Source organism: Pezoporus wallicus, unplaced genomic scaffold, assembly GCF_028554395.1.
Source record: "Pezoporus wallicus isolate ANWC-B61680 ecotype Strahan unplaced genomic scaffold, APGP_CSIRO_Pwel_v1 contig_5542, whole genome shotgun sequence".
NCBI classification, from domain to species: domain Eukaryota; kingdom Metazoa; phylum Chordata; class Aves; order Psittaciformes; family Psittacidae; genus Pezoporus; species Pezoporus wallicus.
The window spans coordinates 1,062,720-1,086,215 of record NW_026640165.1 but is presented as its reverse complement, the minus strand read 5'-3'; the positions used below and the strand labels follow the sequence as shown (position 1 = coordinate 1,086,215).

The window sequence follows — 23,496 nt, the reverse complement described above, 5'->3', positions numbered from 1 at the left end:
GCCCGTGTGCTGGTCATTGGACTCTTTGCCCTTTGCCATGACTCCAACCCTGCCTTTTCCCGAGGTCCGTGATGGGGGGTGGGCAGGGGCTGGGGAACCCTGGCCCAAAGCGAAAAGCAGCTTTTTGTGGTAACTTATATGTCACCCAGTGCATATTAGAGCATCCAAGGGGTGATGCAGCACGGGGGGGGGGGGGGGTTGTTTGAGCAGTTGCCACGTGAAACGTGACCAGACTGAGAGGGTTTCATACAAGGTGTTTAACCATGATAAACAAGTGAAGGATCACCCATGCCTGGTAGCCCAGGGCAGCCACTGCTCCAGAAAGAAGCTGCACTGGTTGAGGAGAAACCCATCCATGTGCTGAGGCCCTGCCTGCAGTTGGGGTTGACTCTCCACAGGAACAGCTACAAGGATGAGTGACACTGGTGAGGATGGTGGATGCCACAATGGACTCCAGACCTAGAGGTAAAAGTGCTGTTGAGCTCCACACCCAGCCCAGCCCCTGGTAGCTGCAGCTAACGAGAAGCTGGTTCTTGAACACGTAGAAGCTTGAATGGTGCAGCACGTCCAGTGCAAGCCCAGCGAGGTGAGTAACTGACTACAGTGCTGGCATCATACCGCTGCCCATCGCATGGCCAGGGTGATGCAGCAGACCTCAGGGGCTCAGGGTAGCACCAGTGCTGTTGTGCCCAGTGCATCTGCTCCTTCTGGTGCAGAGACCTCACTGCATACAGTGTGTATCTCACGCTCTCCAAGATGACGTACTGACCAGTGTCATGGAGGGAGGGAAGGGGGGCAGGACAGTCGGGTTTGACTGTTGGGCTGTGACAGATTTTGTCACATGGGCGTCTGAGCAGTGGTGCGGGTGGGCTGGGCGCTGCTGCTGCTGGCCTAATCTTGCTTTGCTTCATGTCAGTGCAGACCCGAGTGTGCTCTATCCATCCAGGGTGTTTCCTGTGGCTGGCAGATGCTCAGGGCAGTGTTTGCTGTGTACTGTTCTTACTAATCAATTACTGAACTATGTTGAGGCCCGTTAGAATTTAAAGTAGCCTGATTTTTTCCTAGCTGTTAAAATGATGTGTCTGTCCCCATTTTGCAGTGAGCAGGCGCATGGCCCCATCCTGCCCCAATTCAGGTTTTCCTGTACACCGCTGCCATGCTCTGGTTCTGAGGCGGAGCCATCCAGTGCAGGCCAGGTTAGGTGAGCAGGACTGACAGCAGCCACTTCCCAAGACACAAGGACACTGTCACATGCGAATGACAGTAACTCTGCGTTAGTAAGTGCAACAGCAGTAGCTGAGCTGCTGCTATGCAGCACCAATAAACATGCCCTACCCCAAGCACTGCTCACTGGGCTCCCCATGAGCTGCACAAGCAGCAGGGCCTGAGGATCCACTACAGGCAGAGACCAGGGCTGTGCTAGAGCACGCAGGTGGGGCTGGGGCCTGTGGCCAAGGTCAGAGTACCACCACACCATGTATACAGCACAGAGGTGCTGGTGCAGCAGTACTCTGTGACACGCTACCACCCCCAGAGAAGCCTGTTGGTAACCAGGACAAGACCCTGCTTAGAGTGATGTTTCCTCAGCTCAGGAAACCCCCGTCCTGTGGCTGGTTCCACATGGGTCCGGCACAGGGTTAAACTCACAGCTGGAACCAGGGCAGGGGAAGAGCCTGTTGAGGAGCAGGGGTGGCCCTTCCCTGCAGACACAGCACCCTTGCAGGACAAGTAGTTAAAACTGACATAACTGTGATTTATTAACATGAATTAAAATGCCCAACCAGTGCTGCAATGTGACAGTATATTAAAAAAAATTAAAGATCATATACTGTACTACTTTCACAAAGATCACACTTTTTTTTTTTGCAAAAAAGAGACTTATTATATACAATACTATATCAAATGAAAGCAGCTTTAAGCCATTTTACAAGCCGAAGAAATACAGTATTTACAGCACTCATCAGGGACATTAGAAACAGTCTATACATTAAATTACAATTTCTGCAAATAACTGATGAAACAAAAAGCCATGTCCACACCAAAACTAGAAAAATCTGTATTGCCTTGTTTCCTAGCGCTACGCACACAGAGAACTGCTGACAGAAGAAAATGGGGAGGGGGGGGAAAAACGTTGTTAGTGCCATCACTGAGCCCGTGTACTTATTTAATTACATATGTATAAAAGTAATATAGAAAACATTCACTAAATGAATTTAACTGCAACAATAAAACTTTTAAAGATTATGCAGCATCAAACCTACTGCCCGAAAAAACAGCTGGAATGTCCACTTACAAAATCAAAAGAAATTCCTAATACTGGCTTGTAACAGCACGTCTTCCGGAATTGTAAAAAGCAAAAAATGGAAAGAATACAACGCAGGAGGAGCACTGGTGTTCGCTTTTATACAAAGTCTCATGTACAAGCTTTAAAAAGTACCTTCCACAGGTACAGAGGAAATATACACAGTTTATCTTACACAACATTGTAAAAATGCTTAGGCTGGGGAAGCTGGTTCGTCAGTGCCACCCTGACCCATGGTAGTTGTTCTGGAAGGTGGGTGGCACCTGTGCTCTGTGGATGGGGAGCTGGCCGGGCAGGGGCGAGGCCTGCTGCTGCCCCTGCACATGGGGGAGCGGCACAGCCCCGGGGTGTGCGCAGAACCCCGAGGCAGTGGCTGTGGCAATACTGTTTGGTCCTTGAGGTTGGATGTGGGGACCCTGCCCCGGGAGTGGGCAGTGTGGTCCCGTTCCAGCAGGCTGATGTTGAGGTCCAGGTCCTAACGTCGTGTGATGCGGGGCTGGCGAGGAATAGGAGGACACGCTTGTGTGAGCGGTGGAAGGGAAATGGGGGGGTCCTTGGTGGGATGGGTGGTGTAACCCTTGTGCTGCTGATGGTGGGTGATGCCCCGAGCCCATAACACTGGAGGGCGGTGGTGGTGGTGGTGGTGGTGCAGAGTTTACAACATGCTGGTGTTGTGCTTGCAAACCTTGGTGTCCAGCTGGGGGGTGGGGAGGTTGGTGGTGGGGGAGAGGACCTGGGGGTGGAGGTGGCGGTGGCAAATGGTGACCAGCAGCCTGAGAATGGATGTGCGATCCAGGAGCTACAGCCATGGCGTGCACTGGACCGACGACGTGTGCTACAGAGTGCTGCTGATGAGTACTTTGCTGCTGTACAAGGTGAGGTCCTGGAGCAGGGGGTGGTGGAGGAGGAGGTGGAGCAGCAGACGCCGATGCCTGGTGATGAATACTGGGGTTCTGAGAGGGCAGGAAGTGTCCTGCAGTTACATGGTGTCCTGGCACGGTCTGCTGACCCGCAGCGCCAGGAAGTGCTTGGTTTGGTCCAGATGAGAAGACAGTCTGCTGGGGTAGGCTGCCCTTCAGCTGACTGTAGCTCTGAAAGTTTCCAGAGGGCTGCTGGCTTTGATAGTAAGTAGAAGAAGGAGGTGGGGGGGGCGGTGGAGGGGGAGCACTGCTGTTCAAACTTTGTTGGTTAAACTGGCTGTAAGAAGCTGAAGATTGTCCTGAAGTCGTCTGAGTGAAGAGGGGGGCGCTGCTGGCCTGCTGTTGGCTGCTGGGCTGAAGGGTCGGGGCTGCTGTGTAGAAGTTGCGGTGCGTTTCCCTCTGTGGTGTTCCCACCTGAGGTGACTGTGGGTGGTGAGGTCTGTATGGAGATCCCAGCTGCTGTGAGTGGGGCTTTGGTGACAGGTAACCGTGCTGCCCGGGCGCGTGCGGGGTTGAGGGCTTGGGGGGATTCTCTACGTGGGGCGAAGGCGGGCAGTGCAGCTTCAAAGGTGCGGAAGGCAACTTCTGTGAATGGGAGAGTTGCTCAGCAGAACTGCGTGGATGCGGTTGAGATGGATGGGTTTTTGAAAGTGTCTGGACGTTGTTTGTCTGCTGTTTTTGCTGCCCCTCGGATTTGGGGTGATTGGCACATTCGGCCTCAGGGGCATTGGCTGCAGGTTCCCAGTGCGAATCCGGCTTTGTGGGTGTTTTCCCAAGTGACTGTGTTGAAACTACAGGACTTGGTGATGAGGGCTGGAATGGAAACAAGATCAGTCAGTGCAGAACATTCAAAATACTCAGCTCTCAGTGCTCAGAATATTGTTCTCTCCCCCTGATGGTGAAAGAGAGATACATGCTTGGTATAAGAAAAGTGACAACAGAAACCTTAAACTTAGGAAGACACTACATTTAGCGAGTATGCATCAATCATCCATCCAAGTCAAAGGACTAGCAAATGGATTTTAAGCAGGAACAGAAGTTCAACCCATCTGGACAAAGCAAGAAGCTGTTATTTTTTCAAAGTTTTAGACTGCTGAGTCTAAAACCTATAGCGGTGTTAGGGCTGTCAGTGCTGACTGACTGCCAGTTCCTCAGTGGGGACACTGAATCCACAGACATAATCTCTGCTGTGTTTCCAGAATGAAGAACCTACGTAACTGTAGCTACTGAAAGAACAGGATGTAAATCAGCTAGCTAGCACGTGCCACCAACACTGCTACAGAGGTTTACCTGTGTTAAATTACTGCACAGCAGGGTTACATATGTACTTGTTCTCTAAGTAGTAAAACATGATTACATTTTTTTTTTTAAGATAAATCAGATATGTACATCTTCACCTGCACATTATACAGTGCATGTATCTCACACCCTCTGCATTACCTTGCTTGCTTTTGATGGACTCTTGCAAGTCCTCTGTGAAGTATCTGGGGACGGACATTCAGAAGGAGGCTCTGGATTCTCAGGATCGGGTTCTACAGCCATAAAGCAGAAAGAAATGTAAATGTGGGAAAATCAACTGTCTTCCAAAGATTGCTAAGCATTTTATATCTGACTTTAAAAGAGCTATTAAAGTTGTTGTAAGAAACTATTCAATATGGCAAGTGTCACACAAGGTCATCTGCTTACTGACCTTCCATAAATTCAGTGAAAGAAGGGACCTTAAGCTGCAACTGGGAAATGAGATTTGAATGAGATGAAGGTGAAGACTGAACATGAGACGGTGAGCATGGGCTACAAGGTGTTTCTCCCCCTACAGATGAAGCAGACCCAAACATAACATTAGAATGAGTATGGACTACCACAGGGGAACTGGTTAGATTTATCTGCCTTCAACATGATTCATCTGCTCACCACTGTCCTTGTCTTTCCTGTGGTCACTGAGAAGCAAAGCTCTCTGGTAACTTCGTTCTCTCACTTGTTCCACAGAGGTTGATGCAGTCCTGGAAGAGAGAAGCACAATTTAAATTTAAGAGGCTGTTCTCCCACAGACCCAATTTAGGACAATGTATATGCAAATACTGGGCCAGAAGAAATTTACAGTGTTTAAGAGCCAAGTAACTGGTTGTACATAAGGAATGTGATTTGTTAAGTATTTCGTAACTGTTTTCTTCCACTACAAATATAACTGATTTCCTGCAACGCTGTTACATTACAAGAACTGACAATTCCCAGAACTGACAATTCCCCTTAATATGGAAACAGCAGCTGTAGACCTGGGGGTGGTGGTGGTGGGTATCTTTTTCTAAGCAGCTGAAAAGTCAAAACCTACAATAATAATTAAAAAAATAAAAGGTTGCAGATACTGCTTTGTAGTCTCAGGTTTTTTGAAAACTCTTTTCTTCCTACACTGAAACTATGTTATTATTTTTCTTTAATAATCTGCTCTTTAATAGTGGCTCCACCCTTGTAAATACTGCACAACCTCAAATGTGTGTCTGGTCAAGCTTCTACACTTAACTTACCAGACAGTGGGTATGAAGTGACAGTCACATCTTCTTTCTTATAATCAGTTATGTCTGACAGTCACACCATGATCAAAAAGAACATGAACAACAGCACTCTACAAAACTAAGTTTTTCTTTCAGGCAAGAACATACAGCATTACTCTCCAACAGCTGTTGTACTAAAATAAATGCTGGTGCTGTTGTCTGCAGCATTACTGCAAAAACATACTAATAAATTCTTCCCTGTTGAGCCTGTTTCCACATTTTTTGCTTACAATATAGTACCCTAGTTTCTGCATGGGGAACTTACAGTCCCTTTTCAGTGAAGCTCTGAAGACTGCACTTACGTTCTCCCTTCAACTGGCTCTATAACATCCTTCTAGTTTGGAACAGCTGGAGCATCTGAGCAGAAGGATGTTCAACTTCTCAGCCCATGTTCACCCCACCACTGTCAGGCCTTCTCTACCGCATGAAGATCATCTGCAGGGTTTATTTTGTGCTAGTAACATTTTGGAGACAGTGCCACCACAGCTGACCTTCTACCTTAAAGCTACCAAAAATGCAGTGGAGAATGTTGTGCAACACTTGTACAGACTAAAGTCATTCCATCTCATCCTCCTTCACACACTACCTCTGCCCAGGATTTTTGGTGGTTGGGAGTATCTGGCATGGCATCCAACAGAACATATGGTCTGCACACAGGGAAACCATTTAATGATGATAAACAAAGATGCAAGTATCACCAGCGCTCTTTACCTGAGCAGAAGAACTGTTAGGCAGACTTCATTCAGCCCTACACATTACACTTAAGTAACAGCAAACACCAGAAACGCATTCCAACCAGGTCACCAAAAAACAGGCTCCTGAAGTCTTCCAGAGGCTTTTGCTAATCAATACAGATCATTCTCCTGTTCCAACCATCTTCCCTACAGTACTTTTGGAAAGGTTTTGAGATTTCAGATGAAAAACCTTCTCTTCAGCCCACAGAAAAAGCAGTGGAGATACAGTAATGTGTGCAGAGCCAAGGCCATGCTGAAAATCCAACTCCAGGCTCTTCACAGGCAGCACAGCATCCTTCCCATCCTACTGCCACACTTTCCTCCACACACTGTAGCAAGCACACAGCCCAACCTGTGCAGTGGTGGAGGGGGCACACCTAAACACCCATCCCATCAAGGTACAGGTTGACATCTGTACTTCGTCTATGCAATTTTACACTCCACAGAACTAGGCAACTTGCCTTGCTCAAACCAATTTCTATTTTACTCTTAGGAAATAAAAAAGCAAAGCATAATGAAAGCGAAGTAAGTTAACCAGTATGTTATGGGTAATGTTTCCTATCTTCTAATCTGTATGACATACCTTCCCTTTTTCTGATAATAAAGAGAGAAGACAACTCTTTACTAATGTGGAAGGTTTCCAAACAGTAATCTATATCTGTACCTGTATCAATGAAAACTAGGTTTCAAATAGAAATGACTTAGCATTAAGTAAACAGTTCTTCAGCACTTCAGTGCTATGGCTTACCACTGAACTTCTGGTTCATTCTTCTCACTGGAAGATGATTCCTTAATCGTACTGTTGTTGCCAGTGTCTTCTGGAGCTGCATTAGAAGCAGTAGTTGGCAGTGGTACTGGCAGGTTTGCAGTGCTATCAGTCTGCTCCCCATTTTCACCACTGTTGTTATACCCATCATTAGCACCATTGTTACTACTTATATTTCCTCCAGCAGCAGCATGAGGAGATACAGTAACCAGAGGGAAGTTCTCTGTCTTTGAGCCACTTTTTCTAGCTTCTCGTTGTCTCTTACGGTATTCTAGTAAGGATACCTAAGAAGAGAACAAAACAAAATAAAACAGTATTAGAAAGGAAGCTCGCTTGTTTCCTTTCTCATGGTTTATGATTAGATGTATTATTTCAGTAAGATACACCATTTACTTGGTTCTAAAGAAAACAACAGATTGTTGAAGGTGTTTCACCACATCTGTAGTGCATTTACAGAGTACTGAGCTACTAATGGCTCTAAGCACAGCGTAAAGAAGATAAACACTTCTGGCAAGAAAAGAAGTGTGCATTCTGCCTCAGGAAAGTGGCAGAAGATGCAGGACAGCCAGGACTTTGCTGCTGAAGTCGTACTGTTGGTTGAAGCTACAAGGGACTTCAGAGTTTTTCCTGGAACTGCAGCATTATTAAGAGTATGCTGACACAGTAAAGCTAATTTTAAGAGATGTCACATCCTGCTCTCAGTCTGACTCCCTCATATGAAAAACCCGCTACACTTCTGCTTCATTGTACTACATGAAAAGGATTCTCTCATCCCTGCATACATTTTTCTTAACATATAGAACTCTCAACTTAAGCTTTCTTTTCTGATTCTGAATTTGTCTTTATGCACTCTAAAAGAGACTTATGAAGAACATACGCTAAATTCCAAGTAGTTTCTTACGAAAAACAACTAACACATGAAAGAAAAGTGGCTTCTTGTTTGTATGCATGTATATACAAAAATCACTACACAGAAGCTTCCACAGAATAAAAACCAGTTTAACAGTAAATTACTGTGAGAAAAATAAACTTTCAAATGTTTTCACTACATACCTACAGGATTTGATGCAGAAAGCTGCAAATAGTGTCATACTTTATTCAGTATGACACTAGTTTGGTAGAAATGACATCTAATGCCTTCAAATCCTTCCTTCTGGTTATCAACATCCTACTCTGAACCATCCAAGAAAACAGTAAATTGAAGTGCAATAATGAAAAGGAGTTCAACTGGCCTAGTCCTCAGGAAGAGCAGACATCCATTTCTACAGGGAAAACCACCACAGCACCCTGCTTTCTTTGCAGTCCTGGCTTTTTGTTTGCTTTCAAACACATCTGTCTATTAGAGACTCATCTACATGTCAGGGTAAGAACAGTTAAAAATATTTGGTTTTTCACAGAAAAAGGAAGAACTGATGTTGCTTTCAAACAATTTGTATGATTTCCACATCCCGTACTTGGGATCCCTTGAAGGATACTGCTTAAAGACAGCTTAAGAATGGATGAAATCTGTCATGTGGGCACTATGTACAAGGCCATATTGAAATGGGTGAACTTGTACAATGGCGAGAGAAGAACAGAGGAGCAAACGCCCACAAAAATGTTGAAATGTAGAAAAAACGTTTAACAACTGCGTAACAACATTCGTGTCTTACCTGATCCTAGGAAAAGGCTTCTATTATTCTCCTACAAAAATACTGAATGCTACCTTCTCCTTAGCCAAGATGCCTCACCCCCTTTTTATACATTGTGAAAGATGCTTTTTTTGCTTGTTCTTGGAAAGCCTAAACCCCATTCTTTCAGGGGCACACGTAGATCTTCCCTATTTCTTCAAACTGAGCCTTTTAGACAGGAAACCTGGGTGAGGGTCTGGGTGAGGCAGCCACACCATTCTGTGTTTGGGGGATTACTGTAGCATAAACCCTCAGCAGTCACACCCTGGAAGAATCCTTGTCAGCAAGAAAAAGGGGGCAGAGGGTTACTGAAACACTAAGTGCTTCTGGGATTTGAAAAGAAATTAGTTTAACTTTCAAAGAAGCATATGGACTTACAGAAATTTCAGCCTGTTATGACTCTATGATAGTGGTATGTCTTCTGTATAATAGATTATATAATATTTAGTGTCATATGCAACCCTTTCAAACCTGAGAAGTAATTCTTTATTCAACAATTCATGTAAGGCTTATGAAATAAAACTGAATTTGTACGTATTAGAAAAAATACATTTACTAATGGCTGTATGCAGCTTTTTTGCTCTTCATTATTTTCCCTGAATAATGTCTATTACATTGTAGTACCTAAAGATCAGCCATCAGCTGGATTTTAACTATATTATGGTTCTTCCTGTTACAGAAGTACCGTTAGCAGACTATGTGAGAGAGAACAAATGATTCTTAAAATTATAACCTTTTTCTTCTGTGGAGGATTCTGGGGTGTGCAATTTCCATCCATCAAGCTGTCGCTATTGACAGTCCTTCCAAAGCCAGATGCAATTCCATCTTCTGAAGTACAAAAAACAGATGCTTCCATGAACATGCCTCTAGCATCGTCTTGAATCAGGCACTTTGACTCACTTATTCTGAATCCACCTCCTACCTCCAACTGATGTGAAGGGGTCAAGTCCCTCAAATTAGAATTCACTGAGAAATTTACACCTGTCCTGTCGGGACTTTTTACCCAGGAAGAATAAATTGTGCCCCGCCCACAATGAGCAGTTTCTAGTTGGCTGTTCGAATCAGTCCTATCATGTGGGGGGGCTTCCAGGTTTTTATGCAGTGCACTTTGCTCAATTACTTCGAGTCCCAGCTGGAGGTCTGACACACATTCCATTTCTCCAGTACACTGCCGTGTGACATCAGTCCTATTCCTTGGACTGGAATATCCAATAGTCTTGATTTCTTGCAGGCCCATTTCTGTCAGGTTGGAGTTTCGGAAAGAATTCAGTGCTAAAATTGATGCTCTATCATAGCCCTGCGTGAAGAAAAGCATGTCAACTAGTTTTCCACACCTGAAAAAACCTGCAATTATTCTGACATTCAGTTGTGCCTTTAAGTGGGATTAAAGGCCTTCCAGTACCATGAATTTATCTAAACAGTTCTACAGCCACTTATTTCTACAATTGCCATGTATTAGGTAAAAACATTTTAATAAAATCCACATTAACCCAAGCCAAAATAAACGTTAAATGCCAGGTTTTATTTATGAAATAGGCAGAGGAAGGGGAGAAGTTTCAAGAGGAAGAAGTCCCTGACCAGAAAGTTATAAAGCACTTGCTTCAATTCAGCATAAACAGGATCCTCTGCATCAAAATATGTATTTCAAGAAGAACTGGGGGGGGGGGAGCTTTTCTGAAACAATACCCAGTATACTGTAGAAAGGAAAAAATACAAATCTTAAATTACAGAAATGTCTTCTGTACTTCTTAAAACTTAACCATGAAAACCCCAGCACAGATCCATGGCTGGAAGCAAATAAATCCTGAGGGAAGTGACCCTTTACATTCCAGGAAACTTCCAACAGCTGGTGAAAAACATTTACTAAGAACAGTTCAGCTATTCAGGTGAAATCAAGATACCACTTGCAGTTTTAAGGCAAATATCCTTACCTCTTGACTGTAAGCTCGCCTTTTTACTTCTGGGGAACTGTCAGGTGAGGAAATATTCTAAATAAGTAAGAAGAAATTGTAAGTCAATTTCTTTTTTAGCCCGGAGAAATATAAAACACCCCCTTTTAGCAGGAGTACAAATACTGATTTACACAAGAATGTCTAAATGCATTCTCTGAACAAAGCGAAATTCACTGTAACTCTCACCTCAAAGTGCATGGTATTTCCATGTATACATGGAGTTACAGGAGTAACTGGCGAATAGATGGGTTTGTAACCATTTCTACAAGCTTCATCTTCTGTTTTCACCCTAGGAGGGGTAGCAAACAATGATGGCTCGGAGGCAGTGATGTCAGCATGAGTCGGTGTGGCATAAGGAGAAGGAGTAGGCGTAGAGGTTTCTGAGAATGCAGACTCCAGCAGCTGATACAGTCTTCGTTTTTTTAGTGGTGTGGTTAGATCTGCATGTTGGAATCAGAAAAGAGATGATCTGGATACAGTAATTACAGTTGTTTATGTACTCATAAACATTACAAATTCCACAGTAAAAAATTAGTAAAGATTACAAAAACCTCTTAAGGGCAAGCTTCCTGAAAGATAAACTCTTAACCACCTACAGGCCTTCTGAAAACAAAACTCTTCACAGCCCACATTTATCACTAACTGAAATTTCTATGAAAGGATAATGGAAACAACTGTCAATGTTTCCAGAAAAGGAAAGCCAATGTCAAGGCATTTTTAAGACTGTTCAGCTAAAAAGCGGAAATTCCAAGTTCAGGACTGCATACAGAAAATATCTGATACACTCCGTATCCTTACAGAAGCATGTTTAGTTTTTGGCACATTCCTATTTTGTATTATGCTTACAAGCTTAGACAGCTTTTCCGATATGTGCAACATAATGCCCTGAATTTAAAAGGAATTTTGAATACACAGAACAGCGGAGAAAATGAATTTATAATCTAATCCCTTATATTCGTAGTCAAAAACATTAGCCTTTTGCTGACTGTACACACTATGAGATATGGTGGTTACTCATCTAGTATCAACTATCCATTAAAGGGGGAAAAAAAAGTCCCAACCACTATGCAACTAAGCATTTCTTTCAAAGAAAGTATAAGGAAAGAGTGCAAATGTCCCTGCCGTTTTCATTAATGTTACTTAAAAACATGCTCCTCGACATTTATCTACTCTGACAAAGCTCTTATGCACTGTATTAGTGAAAGCTTCACCTGTTAAGGAACAGCTGTCATTCAGTAATAATGGACTTTTATTTTCACCATTGATGGCTGGACTTCTAGATCTCTCTTGTGATGGTGAGTTAAATCTATCAATCATTGTTGAACTTTCTTCTTCCAAAGCCTGCTTCAACCAACGCTGTAATAAAACAAGTTCAAATCAGTGCCTTAACAGTTTAATGATAACCATTTCAAAACCATGACAGGACTACTTTGCTAACCAGCTTTGTTCTGCCTGAAATTGTGCTAATAAATGAAGACTCGTCTTTAATAAATCTGGGATGGGGAACCATAATGAAGGGAAGCGTTACCTTCTTACAAGAGCCAGTAATGTTTTCCACAGGTTCTTTTTTCCTCCTCTTTTCTGAAAGGAATGGTGAAGTAAAACGAATATAGTGCTTTGGAGTTGAATATACATGTGGGCTGTAAGTGAGACCTGGTAAAGAATTCAGCTGAGTAGCCAGAACTTCAGGGTCTGTAGTTATGCGCAGAGGCCTTTCTGATAGACTGTCTGTAGGCTTCCCCGTTTTATCACTCTTTTCACTTAACCATTCACTGACCAAGTGCTAAGCAGAGAGAGAGAGAAAGAAAATTAGTGTTTTATGAGTGGTTTTATCAGTGACTTTTAGGTTTTTTTTAGTCTAATTATTCAACTTCTACACAAACCAGAAAACTGCTAAGTTGCCAGTTTGCAAGTTTAAGAATACACAGGGCAAGAATGAGGACAGTTTTGCTGCAATAATGGGGGCAGCAGAAAGAATCAGTATAGATTTGCTCAATATACTGAAGTTTTGGGGGGTTTACTTTTTGGGTTCTATTTGTTGTGGTTGGGTGTTTTTTTTTCCATTGTAGACTAACACTTAGTTCTTTTGTATTTAATTCTCACTGAACATACTATACAAGCGTCCAGATCAACTGTACTTATGATGTGAATTCAGTAGCAGAATTCCAAGACAAATTTTAATGAGCCCAAGCATCTAAGCTGAAGAGAAATCGCGTGATGTTAATAGAAGACAACTCCTCATCACAAAGCACTAATGAGAATAAAGAATCTTCCCTCCAAACATACACGTAATTTTTGAGTGTTTAAATGCATTCACTTCAGAACAGCCATCTCAAAAGCATTAGGTTATGATTTCCTCTCAGACACTACGTTTGCTACCATTAAAACACTTTCTAAAGGATATGATGAACAAAGGAAGGAAAGGCAACTTTTATTTCGTTTTAAATTAACAGCTTTAATTATGTTTTGGTTACATAAATTATTTCAGCTCATTTAGAAAGTACTTCCCTTAGAAAATATTTGATCCAAAATTGTTCTGCAAGATGTATTTTGGAAGTCTCTTAAAATCCAAACTAACTTTACCAATGCATGTTACACATACCTTTTAAAATCTCTTAATTTATTACCAGCCAGTGGCTATGTAATGATTTTTAAATAAATGAGTCAACATTTTGTTTTAGAAGCCTATACACAGCTGCATAGTAATGCAGCAGCCTGTGATTTTTTAAAGCTCTGTTAAAGTCTATCCTCTTCTCCCCCAGCCCTTAAGAGACATACCTTCTTTGTTTTAGGATACTTAGTAGGGCATTTATTAAGTGCTGGAGCTTCAGTTTCAGTAACCATTTCAGTAACAACAGTTTCTGCTTCAGGCTCAGCTACCAGTGCAGCATTCTCAGTTTCATTGTGTTGTGAAGTTACTTCCACGTCAGGAGAAGATGGCTGAATATCTGAACACATGCTGACAGTTCTGTGTCGTCTGCGTTGTTGTCCAATATGAGTTCTACTCCGAGAGAAGCTTTTTCTCTGTTTAGCTCTACTAACTTTGGCTGGGGTAGGCTTGGTGGCAGTTTCTTCTTTTGCTGGTTCCTGGTACAAAAGAAAAGTCTAGTAAACAGATCCCACACACATGTAAAGCTACATATCTATCTTAAAATAAAATGACAGTTCTCCCTTCCTTTACAGGTCCAAAAAACCTCTATTTCGCTGCTGCTGTTAGAACTAAAATACTTCAGAGACAGTATTTCTATCCTTCTTTAAGGTAAACTACATGATCTCCTGCATTTTCCTCCCAAACGCCTGCCCTTTCACTGGCAGAGTATTCACACACACCAGTCACTGCTCAGATCAGCAGAGATTTATGCAAGAACTGCCATACCACACTCATTCACACATAAGCTAGAAATCAGCTGCTTACATCATGAAGTCTTTCAGTCTAATATCCTTTTTGTAATTTATAGTTTACAAAGTGGTTAGCATTTTCACAAAAGGTACTTAACAGCATGCTGACAGAAACTACCTGAACTGAGAATATGTACGAGTATTTGCAAAGTAAGAAACATACTAGTATCCAGTGACAACAGAGTAAAAAACTTTATGAAACATTAAGTATCATCTGCCAGAACTCAAAACAAACTATGGCTTAGTAATTATTTTCCTTTAAAAGAAATGAAAGAATTATAATCTGTTCCTGAGTAACCCACTGAAAAAGCAAATTGCTCTCCGCTGGTTATAGAGGGTGCCTAAGTAAAGCAATCTCCTGTGCCTGAAGTCAGCATCAGTACACGCATCCTATCCTGAACTTTGAAGAGAGACTGAATTATGCAGCTGGGGTGTGTGCTCGCTTGCATTAAGTAATGTAACTGAAATTCCTAATAAATAAATTCTGTATGTGTTTTCTTGGGGAGGGGGTAAAAAAAAAAATAAAAATCAAGAGCTAATATAACATCAAAGAACTACATAAAATTTGGTCAAATATATTTGAGTTCAGAGGAAATAAACCCAAGTATCTCATACATCTTAAAGTGCAGCTTGACATCCACTGATAAAATATCCCTATTTTAAAGCTAGCTTTAAAATAAAGTTCCAGATAACTACCTGAATAAATTCAGCATCATTGAGAATCTGTGCTTCCTTGCATTCTGATTTAACCTCAGTTTTTGCTGTGCTGATTCTTTCCAAAGCCTGTTCTCTTCTTTTTTCTCTCTTTTCTAGTCTGGCAAAAGCTTGCAGGATAGCTTCCATCTTCCGTTCTTCTCTTGTCTGAGGATTTAAGAATAATTAACTTTCAGTCAATCTTTTGTGTATGTAAATGCTATTTAAGTACTTCAGAACATGTTCACTGTGTGTTGACATGAAGATCAACTTCAGCAGAAGTTCAGAGGAAAGGGAGATGTTACAATGAAAATGCCTGTAATTATTAGTCTTCTGAAGAAAGGCTTGCATTCATGCCAACCCTGACAAACAAGCAGTCCTGCTTTGGATTTAAGAACTTGCTGAAACAGTGATTTACTAATAAATCACTGGCCTATAAGCATAAAAAAGAATACACACTTCTGAGCCACTTACTTGCATGTATAGTATTTATAAACAATAAAACACATGTATTTTATATCTTTCTGGTCCTTAGTATGAAACAACCAACAGTAAGCCCCATTAGCTTCTGACCCAATTTTCCAAGTGCCACAAACTCAATCAAAACATACAGTCAACATCCAGGAATCACTATTCAAAATAAGATAACACTAGGCCACCCAGAGGAACTGAATTTTCTGTCTACCTATAATTCAGGTCCTAGTGCTGTACAGAAGCAGATCCCTTCACCTGCACAGAGCTGTGCTGAAGACGATACAGAAGTGGCAGAACTGAGGGCTTCTATTACAAACTTTTGGGCATTTCTTTATAAATGCCTGTAGTTCCAACAGTGCATTGATATCCACAATGTGTTTATATCAAAGAAAGAATACCTGAAAATATATTGCTTGTATGAGCAAATGAGGAACTAAGGTATGTTCTGGCACTGAACCTGCCTGTGTTTGCTTGGTAAAATACAGACAAACTTGCAATTATATGCAATCCTCATAATGGAGCTAACGAAATAATTAACTACTACAGCAACTGTGCTGTAACTATGCTTCCCAGAGTGTTTTACTTTTGCAAGAATACAACAACTCCCTCCCACTTCCCCCCACCCCCAAAATAGCCACAAAACCCAGTACATTCAGCAGTGTTTGGTGAGAATCATTCCTCACAAGCATGACAGGACACTGCTGTATGTTATTATCAGAGCTCATGCTGTCATTCTTCAGATTTTGTGAGTAAAATATGTAATTTAATGAACAGATTTTGCTTTCTTATGTCTCATAAACACAAATCTCATAATTTCTGCTACTGACAGAATTGTATAAAGTACTGACCAAAAGGAATGTACACCCCATCCCACCCTATCCCCCTTGTTTTCTAAGGTCTGGGCAGATGCAGACAGCTTGGTGCCACTTTAAACAAACAATAAAATTAAGCTCCAAATATTAGTATTTCATTATACAACTTGGCCAAGATTTTGACTGAACTGGTAATTTCAAGTGGCTCACATTTTGAATGCCTAACAAAACAAGTGCATTTTAAAATGCCAGTTTTCATAACACTGTTCTACCAACCTCATGAAAAGTCCTGACTTCCATGCCATCTCTAAAAATGGACATTACAAATAACAAGTAGTAATGAAGAAAGAAAATAAATTCTAGATATTGCTACAATGTCTTTTTTGAAGGCAATAAGAAGTTATGCATGTGAAGATAAAAGCAGCTTTTTGTCAGAAAGCAATGATCAAGCCAGATGAAGTGCTCTCAAACAGCAAGCCTTTCATTTTAAGATGAAGTTCATGTAAGGATCTGACTTCAGATATGCTCAGATTCTACAAGCCTACAAAAAGGCAGCAATTAGCATGGGAAGAGCAGGTGTCACTAAGCCTTAGTGACAGCTTTAGGCAACTACTTGCTTCCCAACTTACCATCTTCCTTTTCCTTTCTGCAATCTGTTCCTCTGATTCCATTTCTACTTCATTGCTAATGGGAGTTTTTTCTTCTATATCATCAATAAAATCTGGCTCCTGAAAGATGGAAATGACTGCTTTATAGAAGCTCTACTACTCTTGCAAGCCAGGGAAAACTAAAAGCCACAGAGAACTTAGATTCCTCAGATCAGAATTAACTAAGCCAGTAAGTCCAGACAAAAATGTAAAAAAAAAAAAAACCCCAAATATTCACCTGTATCTTTGTATAAAGCTGTAAATATGATCACCTGCCTAGATCTATTCCATTCTGAGTTTAGACACAATCTTTAATATACTGCTCTTATGAAATTTTGGGTTTCCATCCCCACTCCCCAACCCCACCAACCACAAAAAATACCCCAGAATTAAACCTCCAAACTAATAAAAACTTTTGGGCACTATCACTAGCCACTAACCCAGCCACTTTTTAACCAGTCAAAGAATTAGGAGCTTTACATTACACACCCATTAAAAAAAGGCATTAATTTTAGTGAAACAGAATGAACGTCAAAGACGACGTTAACAATTACATCAAAGTTCTCAGCTTGAAAGTGTTTTCTATTAAAGTCACATTTTCCATGTAAACTCTCAGTACAGAATCTAATGCTGTGTCACACCATAAGGAAACACAACAGTCAGCTAACTAAGAATGCTTCTGTTTTGAAAAAGAAAAAAACCCACACCAAACCAGACCCAAACCCCAAACCATTAAAGAGTGCCTTTGAAACCTGTCTTATATGCAATTTCACTTTTACATAAAGGACTAGAGAAAGCCGGGGGGGGGGGGGGGGGGGTATTAATATTTGTTTTAAAAGTACATTTACATTTCCCCATATGCTTTCTTTAGCATTACACATTTCACCCCAGAAGGAAAAAAAAAAAAAAAGCTATTAACTGACTGGCTTCTATGTTTTAACAGCTTTAGTCTTCTCACAATTCCTACTGTTTCAGTTTTGAAATACAATGAGTTCTCCTGTGTCTGTTCTATATAAGCACTGTACATTACATTGACAGCTAAGGTTCCAAATACCAGTTATCACTAGTTACAGCACACTCCCCCCCCCCCCCCCCCCCCATTACTTAAGATAAGAAAGTTTAAATAACAGCCTCCCTGGAGATCATCATTTGTAACAGTCACATGCCACGCCTTCTGGACATCCCAGTGTGTTTAAGCTATTTAGCTACTAAAACCCCAGAACAATTTGATCATCTTAAGAACATTGGGGGTCAATATGCTTGTTTTTACCTTATTTCCTTCACTCTTCAGTGATATTAAAAGAACTAGGAAATGGCTTTCTCACAGAACAACTCCTTTTCCTCTGCCCCTAAATCATCATAAAAAACATTACACAGGAAAAAAATTACCACTCCCAAAGGAAAGAGGAGATCGATAGTTACCGAAATAACCATCTGCTCATGTTTAATGTTTATCTTTAATAGCTGCTCTGCAAGATTAATCACATGGATCTCTCCCACTAGTTCTTTCAAACTGATTTAACTATTTTAAAATTGCCTACCATGCAGTATCACCAGGTAGCTTCATCATACTATCCATATACTATCCATTACTTAGCTTCAAAGCACACCTTCCTCATCCCAGCTCCCTGAACTCTGTTTAGTAGAGCTTCAGAGCTCTACTAAACACAGATCTGCAGCCAACACTTAATATTCTGGGTTGAAGTTTTATTTGCTATTAGAGCAGGGCTACCAATTTTTATGTTTAAAATCCTATGCTCCCAAGTAACACATGCAGCTAAAGAGATGACACTTCAGGATGGACTGGGAGCTCCAGAAAGCATGACATGAGGCTTTCACATTAGAGATCCACGAAGAGATTCAGAGTAAGAATGTATGGTTAAAACTGGTATAGGAACCAACATATCTTTACAGTATAAATAGTATAAAAAATTCTAAACACCTCAGCCATCATGACTATTTTTGACAAGTCTTCATACCCCTTTTCAGTGACCTGTTAGAATTCCTCTAGTAACTACAAAAGGAGAGTTTCTGTATTTATAAGCTTTTCTTTCTGATCATCTTTGTGTCAATACCTGGTTATTAGAAATGGACAGCCTGAGGGGAGAGAGCTTCCTTTGTTTATTATCTGCAATTTTTATTTTGGTGGCTGCTCCTTCACAGTCCAATGTGATGTTTTGATTCTGAGTCTCCTTTTCTCTTGAAACATCTTTCTCCTTCTTTCCTTTTTTCCTTCTGGTTTCATATCCAGTATTGATGTTCTCTGTCGGCTCAGATCGTCTGAGAACTGGACATTCAGGATTTTCTTTGAGGCAAGCACAATCCACTTTGTATTTACTAAAAGCAATTAAATACAAGAAGACATATTTTGATTAGGTTATGCAGCAATGAGACTTTCAATGCTAAATCATGCAGGTTGATGATATATTTCACATTGAACATCTGCTATGATGCAAACCAACCATATTAAAAGCAGCTGACTCAAGTTTTCGCCAACATATACAATTTTGCTGTAATTCAAAAATCTCATCTGTTGGTTAACAGAATTCGTGGCTGTTTGTCACATGGAATTCTTTAAAATTCAAGGTTAGCATTAGCTTAAAAGATTGAAGACATTTAAAAGCTGGAATATACACCAGGTGGAAGTATGACAGGTATTAACAGGCATATGTAAGGCAGACAGTTCTTGGTTTAAACAAAGACAGTAGACATAATTTACAGAATGAGAACTGAAGAGTCACTTCGAACAATTTTAAGTTTCACATGGATACAGAGGAACAGTTATTCTAACACATTCAACTTACACAGACTGTCAGCTGCAGGTACTAAACACAACTACTAAGTACTTCTAGAAGGATAAATAACAAAACCAGGCAATTTCTCAGGCTGTCTTTATGGGAGGTGTATCTACAACACTTAACAGTGCAAGGTGCAGTGAACTAGCCTGAGCCGGAGCTGATTAACACAGGTAATACTCTATGGACATAACTATTCAGGTACAGAAGTAGTGGAGGCATGTCTTGCACAGTACTGCACCCAAGCTGACTTAAGAGCAGACCATAGGAAAATGTATAACCTTGGTGCAGCAAAACGTCAAACAGTTGGACTGATTCTGGACCCAATCAAGCACACACACAGAAACTGGCTCTTCCAACACTTCAGTTTCCAAGGTTAGTATTAGCCTAGGTGCTCCTGTGCAATGTGCCTATACCCTGTAACATTTCCTACTAGCCATTAGTAAACTCAAAGGCCTTATTCTGCCGTCAGATTTCAGAGAGCTGTTTGAACAACAGTTCCTACATATGTCAACCAATTATTTCTTTTACCATTTCAAAACAATGCTCACAGATAAAGGCAACAGTTTAATTCAGTAAGAGCTTTCCCCAATTCATAAGAGGAACAGCAATTATATGCAGGAAAACGGGCAACAGGTTACAGAATCTAAAGCACTAAGCATTCAGTGTATCGCAGCACTCTTAATCACACATTGAACTAACATGACTTTTAACTAAATTCCACAGCCACTGTACTACAGAGGTACTCTGAAATAAATAAGGCATTACGAAATACCTCTACATTCTCAACCCTCTACTGTCCCCACACTATGTGATGCCTATATACAATACATTTTCATAGCACATCTTTATTCATATTCACTTAAGTTTGCTTCTTTTCCACATCATTTTAAGTAACTGCAACACTGTTGAAGTTAGCAGATATACAATAATAAAAATAGAGAAGAAACCTTGCCCCCACACACAGAGTTCCTTGTAAAAACAAGTGCTTAAGGAGCCCTGTGTTATTAAAGCAGGCAAGAAGTTACATAAAAAACAAAGCCACTCTGAATCACAACATAACTTAGTAAGCATCAGATATATTTTAGAACTGTATGTTCAAATACTTACCAATTTCCATAATCGAAATCAAACGCTATAGTAATCTCTGCTCCCTTTGGAATGTTATGGATGGAGTAAATATAAAGATGAATTGTTCCATCTTCAATTACATGCCTCACCTGTATTCAAGAGAACATCATTACATTATGGTTTTTCTTTTTAAAAGTACATGTATAAAAATCATACGGATTATCAGTTTGATTGTTTATCAGTTGGGAAACTCAAGGAAAAGGGGACTCCTAAGTATGTAAAACCTAATTTAACTTTTGTATATGCTCACCTCTGCATTTGGTGTACATGAACGTCTGATGAACCGAGCTTCATTTCCAAAAGTCCTTGCATCAACACACATTTCCAGCCCATGGAATTTGGAATAAAACAAAACGAAAGGGTACGGCCTAAAAAAGACACAAGAACAGCAGAGTTTTGTAATTTTTCAAGATGTTAAGTATCGCTTAGTCTTCAGATTAGTTAGCTTTGTAACATGATGTTCGACATCATATCTGAGAATAGCATGTTTAAGCTTCATGATTCTTATCAGTGCATTCTCCAAATGTATTCTCAGAACACCGTAAATTTGAGTTACAGCCCTGAATGTAATTCCTCTGCATAGGATCAAAAGGGAGGAACAGGCACAGGGCAGGCCCTTTATGTGGAAGACATCAGGATAAGATTCTTCATCTGTCTTACATTTTTCTTGCAGCAGGTCCTAAAATGAAACTGGGGTAGAAGTTTAGGTGCCTTACAGAACCATCTAAAAAAAAAAATAGAATAAAATAACACCTCCACATTCCTACCTAACACCCACACTAGCACCCAACTCTCCTGAAGAAAGAGAGGCATCTAAGTACTTTGCCAAGACATGCTTTAAGTTCTGCTATTGCATGTGCCGGGGAACCCTTTCATCTTCACTGAGCAGAAGCTCTGTATTTTATCTCCTCCAGCAGGCCTCCTCAGTTTCCCATGCAGATGTGTCTATGCAGTTAATGGCAGCACTGAAAATAATCCACAGGAAGAAGGAAGCAGTCACCGACTGCTCAGTAACTTGACCAGCTGGAAAACTCTTGGCAGTAAAATGGCTCCAAGCTGAACCTGCATCCAACTCTGTCTCAGCCTGATGGACTGTCATGGTTTAAGCACACCCTTCTGTGTGACTCCCCCCAGTTTATATACTGGGCATGATGTGCTGTGGTATGGAATACCCTTTTGGCTACTCTGGGTCAGGTCTCCTGTCTCTGATTCCTCCCAGCTTCTCATGCCCCTCCTCACTGGCAGAGAATGAGAGACTGAGAAGTCCTTGGGTAAGCATTACTTTGCAACAACTAAAACACTGGTGTGTTATTAGCATTGTTCTCAGACTAAAGCTGAAACACAGCACTGCACCAGCTACTATGAAGGAGAAAAATAACTGCTACAGCTGAACCCAGGACAAGAACTTAAAAATTCTTTCTCTCACAAAAGAGAATGTCTTTGCCATTACCTTCTGAATTATTTTAAGGATGGTAGAACCTGCCAACCTCTGGTTTAAGGTGCACAACTACCCAACCAAGAATGCAGGAATCCTGTAACCAGGGAAAAACAAAGAAAAAAGAAACTAACTCCTGAACAGATCTGTAAGGATATCCAGAAGACAAGGGGGAGACCAGATTCCAGCTGCAATTATTTTTATCAGACAACAGTAAAATGCAAGACTCTATTGATAACTAAAACCCACTCCTACTTAAGGCAAGAATTTGGCAAAACAGCATTTTAATAGTTACCTTATAAAATATTTGGAATAAACAAACCTTTTAAAGAAATATCCATTAGCTTCAAACTGTTCTCTCAGCATGAACTTCCCTCTGTATTCAATAATAAGTGCATCAGGAGGCAAGTCTTTGGCAGCTTTTAAAATTTTCTTGTTTTTTTGCACGTAGCTCTATAAAGACATAAATTAATTCATGAAGTATCATTTTCTACATTTTTTCCCATTATGAACAGCAGATTATACTTTCTCAACTAGTACACGATTCTATATGAAGTAAAACCCCCTCCTTTTTGTAATTAAACTTCCAGCCTGATCAAACTGTCTGTTCCACCACCAATGCAACCAGTTATGAATTTATACTCAAAGAATACTTTAGCCTGTGTTCTCAAGACATGGCTGAACACCAATATATTCATGTTGTCACAGTATGTTCTCACTTTATCCCTTAGTGCACTTAACTCTCACCACTACTAGGATGAACTGCTGCCCTGTTTAGCATAATCCTTTCAAAAAGCTTCAATTTCTTCAAAGGAAAACAAAACATGCAGACATAAAAGGACATTCATGATTCATTCAAGGAAAAACAGAACAGGAAAAATAACAAAATAACCAGAAAAAAAGAATCCTGAGAGTTTCCAAATTTATTTTCAGATCTTTAGATGGAAGGATGGCTTTTAATTAAAAACCAATACATACCCTGACAATTAGTGAACTCACACCTCTCATAACTGTCATCGCCAATCAAAAAGGAAGTAGCCTCTATGTAGGCAAAAGGCTCTGTAAGCAGGGATATTCCTCTAAGGAGGGTGTCCCATATGCCATGATGGTCTTTGAGGAAAAGAAGCAAAGATGCTTCCATTAATCTGCTACTGTAACTACTCCTCGAGATTTTTGCTACAAAATGCTAATGTCTGTTACATGGCTTTGATTTTAAG

General features: G+C 40.8%; 1 protein-coding gene across 8 annotated transcripts in view; it reads right to left on the bottom strand.

Annotated features, from left to right (window-relative positions):
• Positions 1-1,732: 1,732 nt before the first annotated feature.
• Positions 1,733-23,496, bottom strand: part of KMT2E (lysine methyltransferase 2E (inactive)) — a 57,779-nt gene continuing 36,015 nt past the window's right edge. For 5 of the 8 annotated variants that reach the window (XM_057417800.1, XM_057417801.1, XM_057417799.1 and 2 more), the window contains 17 exons: positions 22,602-22,732; positions 21,095-21,212; positions 20,824-20,933; positions 18,994-19,255; positions 16,901-16,999; positions 14,989-15,153; positions 13,672-13,980; positions 12,422-12,676; positions 12,105-12,249; positions 11,080-11,333; positions 10,873-10,929; positions 9,675-10,238; positions 7,254-7,555; positions 5,134-5,222; positions 4,913-5,032; positions 4,663-4,754; positions 1,733-4,035 (listed from right to left, as the gene is read on the bottom strand). In XM_057417800.1, the coding sequence (XP_057273783.1) occupies positions 2,518-4,035; positions 4,663-4,754; positions 4,913-5,032; positions 5,134-5,222; positions 7,254-7,555; positions 9,675-10,238; positions 10,873-10,929; positions 11,080-11,333; positions 12,105-12,249; positions 12,422-12,676; positions 13,672-13,980; positions 14,989-15,153; positions 16,901-16,999; positions 18,994-19,255; positions 20,824-20,933; positions 21,095-21,212; positions 22,602-22,732 (4,590 nt within the window). In that variant the 3' untranslated portion in view covers positions 1,733-2,517. Of the gene's footprint in view, positions 4,036-4,662; positions 4,755-4,912; positions 5,033-5,133; positions 5,223-7,253; positions 7,556-9,674; positions 10,239-10,872; positions 10,930-11,079; positions 11,334-12,104; positions 12,250-12,421; positions 12,677-13,671; positions 13,981-14,988; positions 15,154-16,900; positions 17,000-18,993; positions 19,256-20,823; positions 20,934-21,094; positions 21,213-22,601; positions 22,733-23,257; positions 23,390-23,496 lie in introns of all 8 variants that reach the window. The other 3 variants (XM_057417807.1, XM_057417804.1, XM_057417803.1) reach the window with 3 other exon arrangements.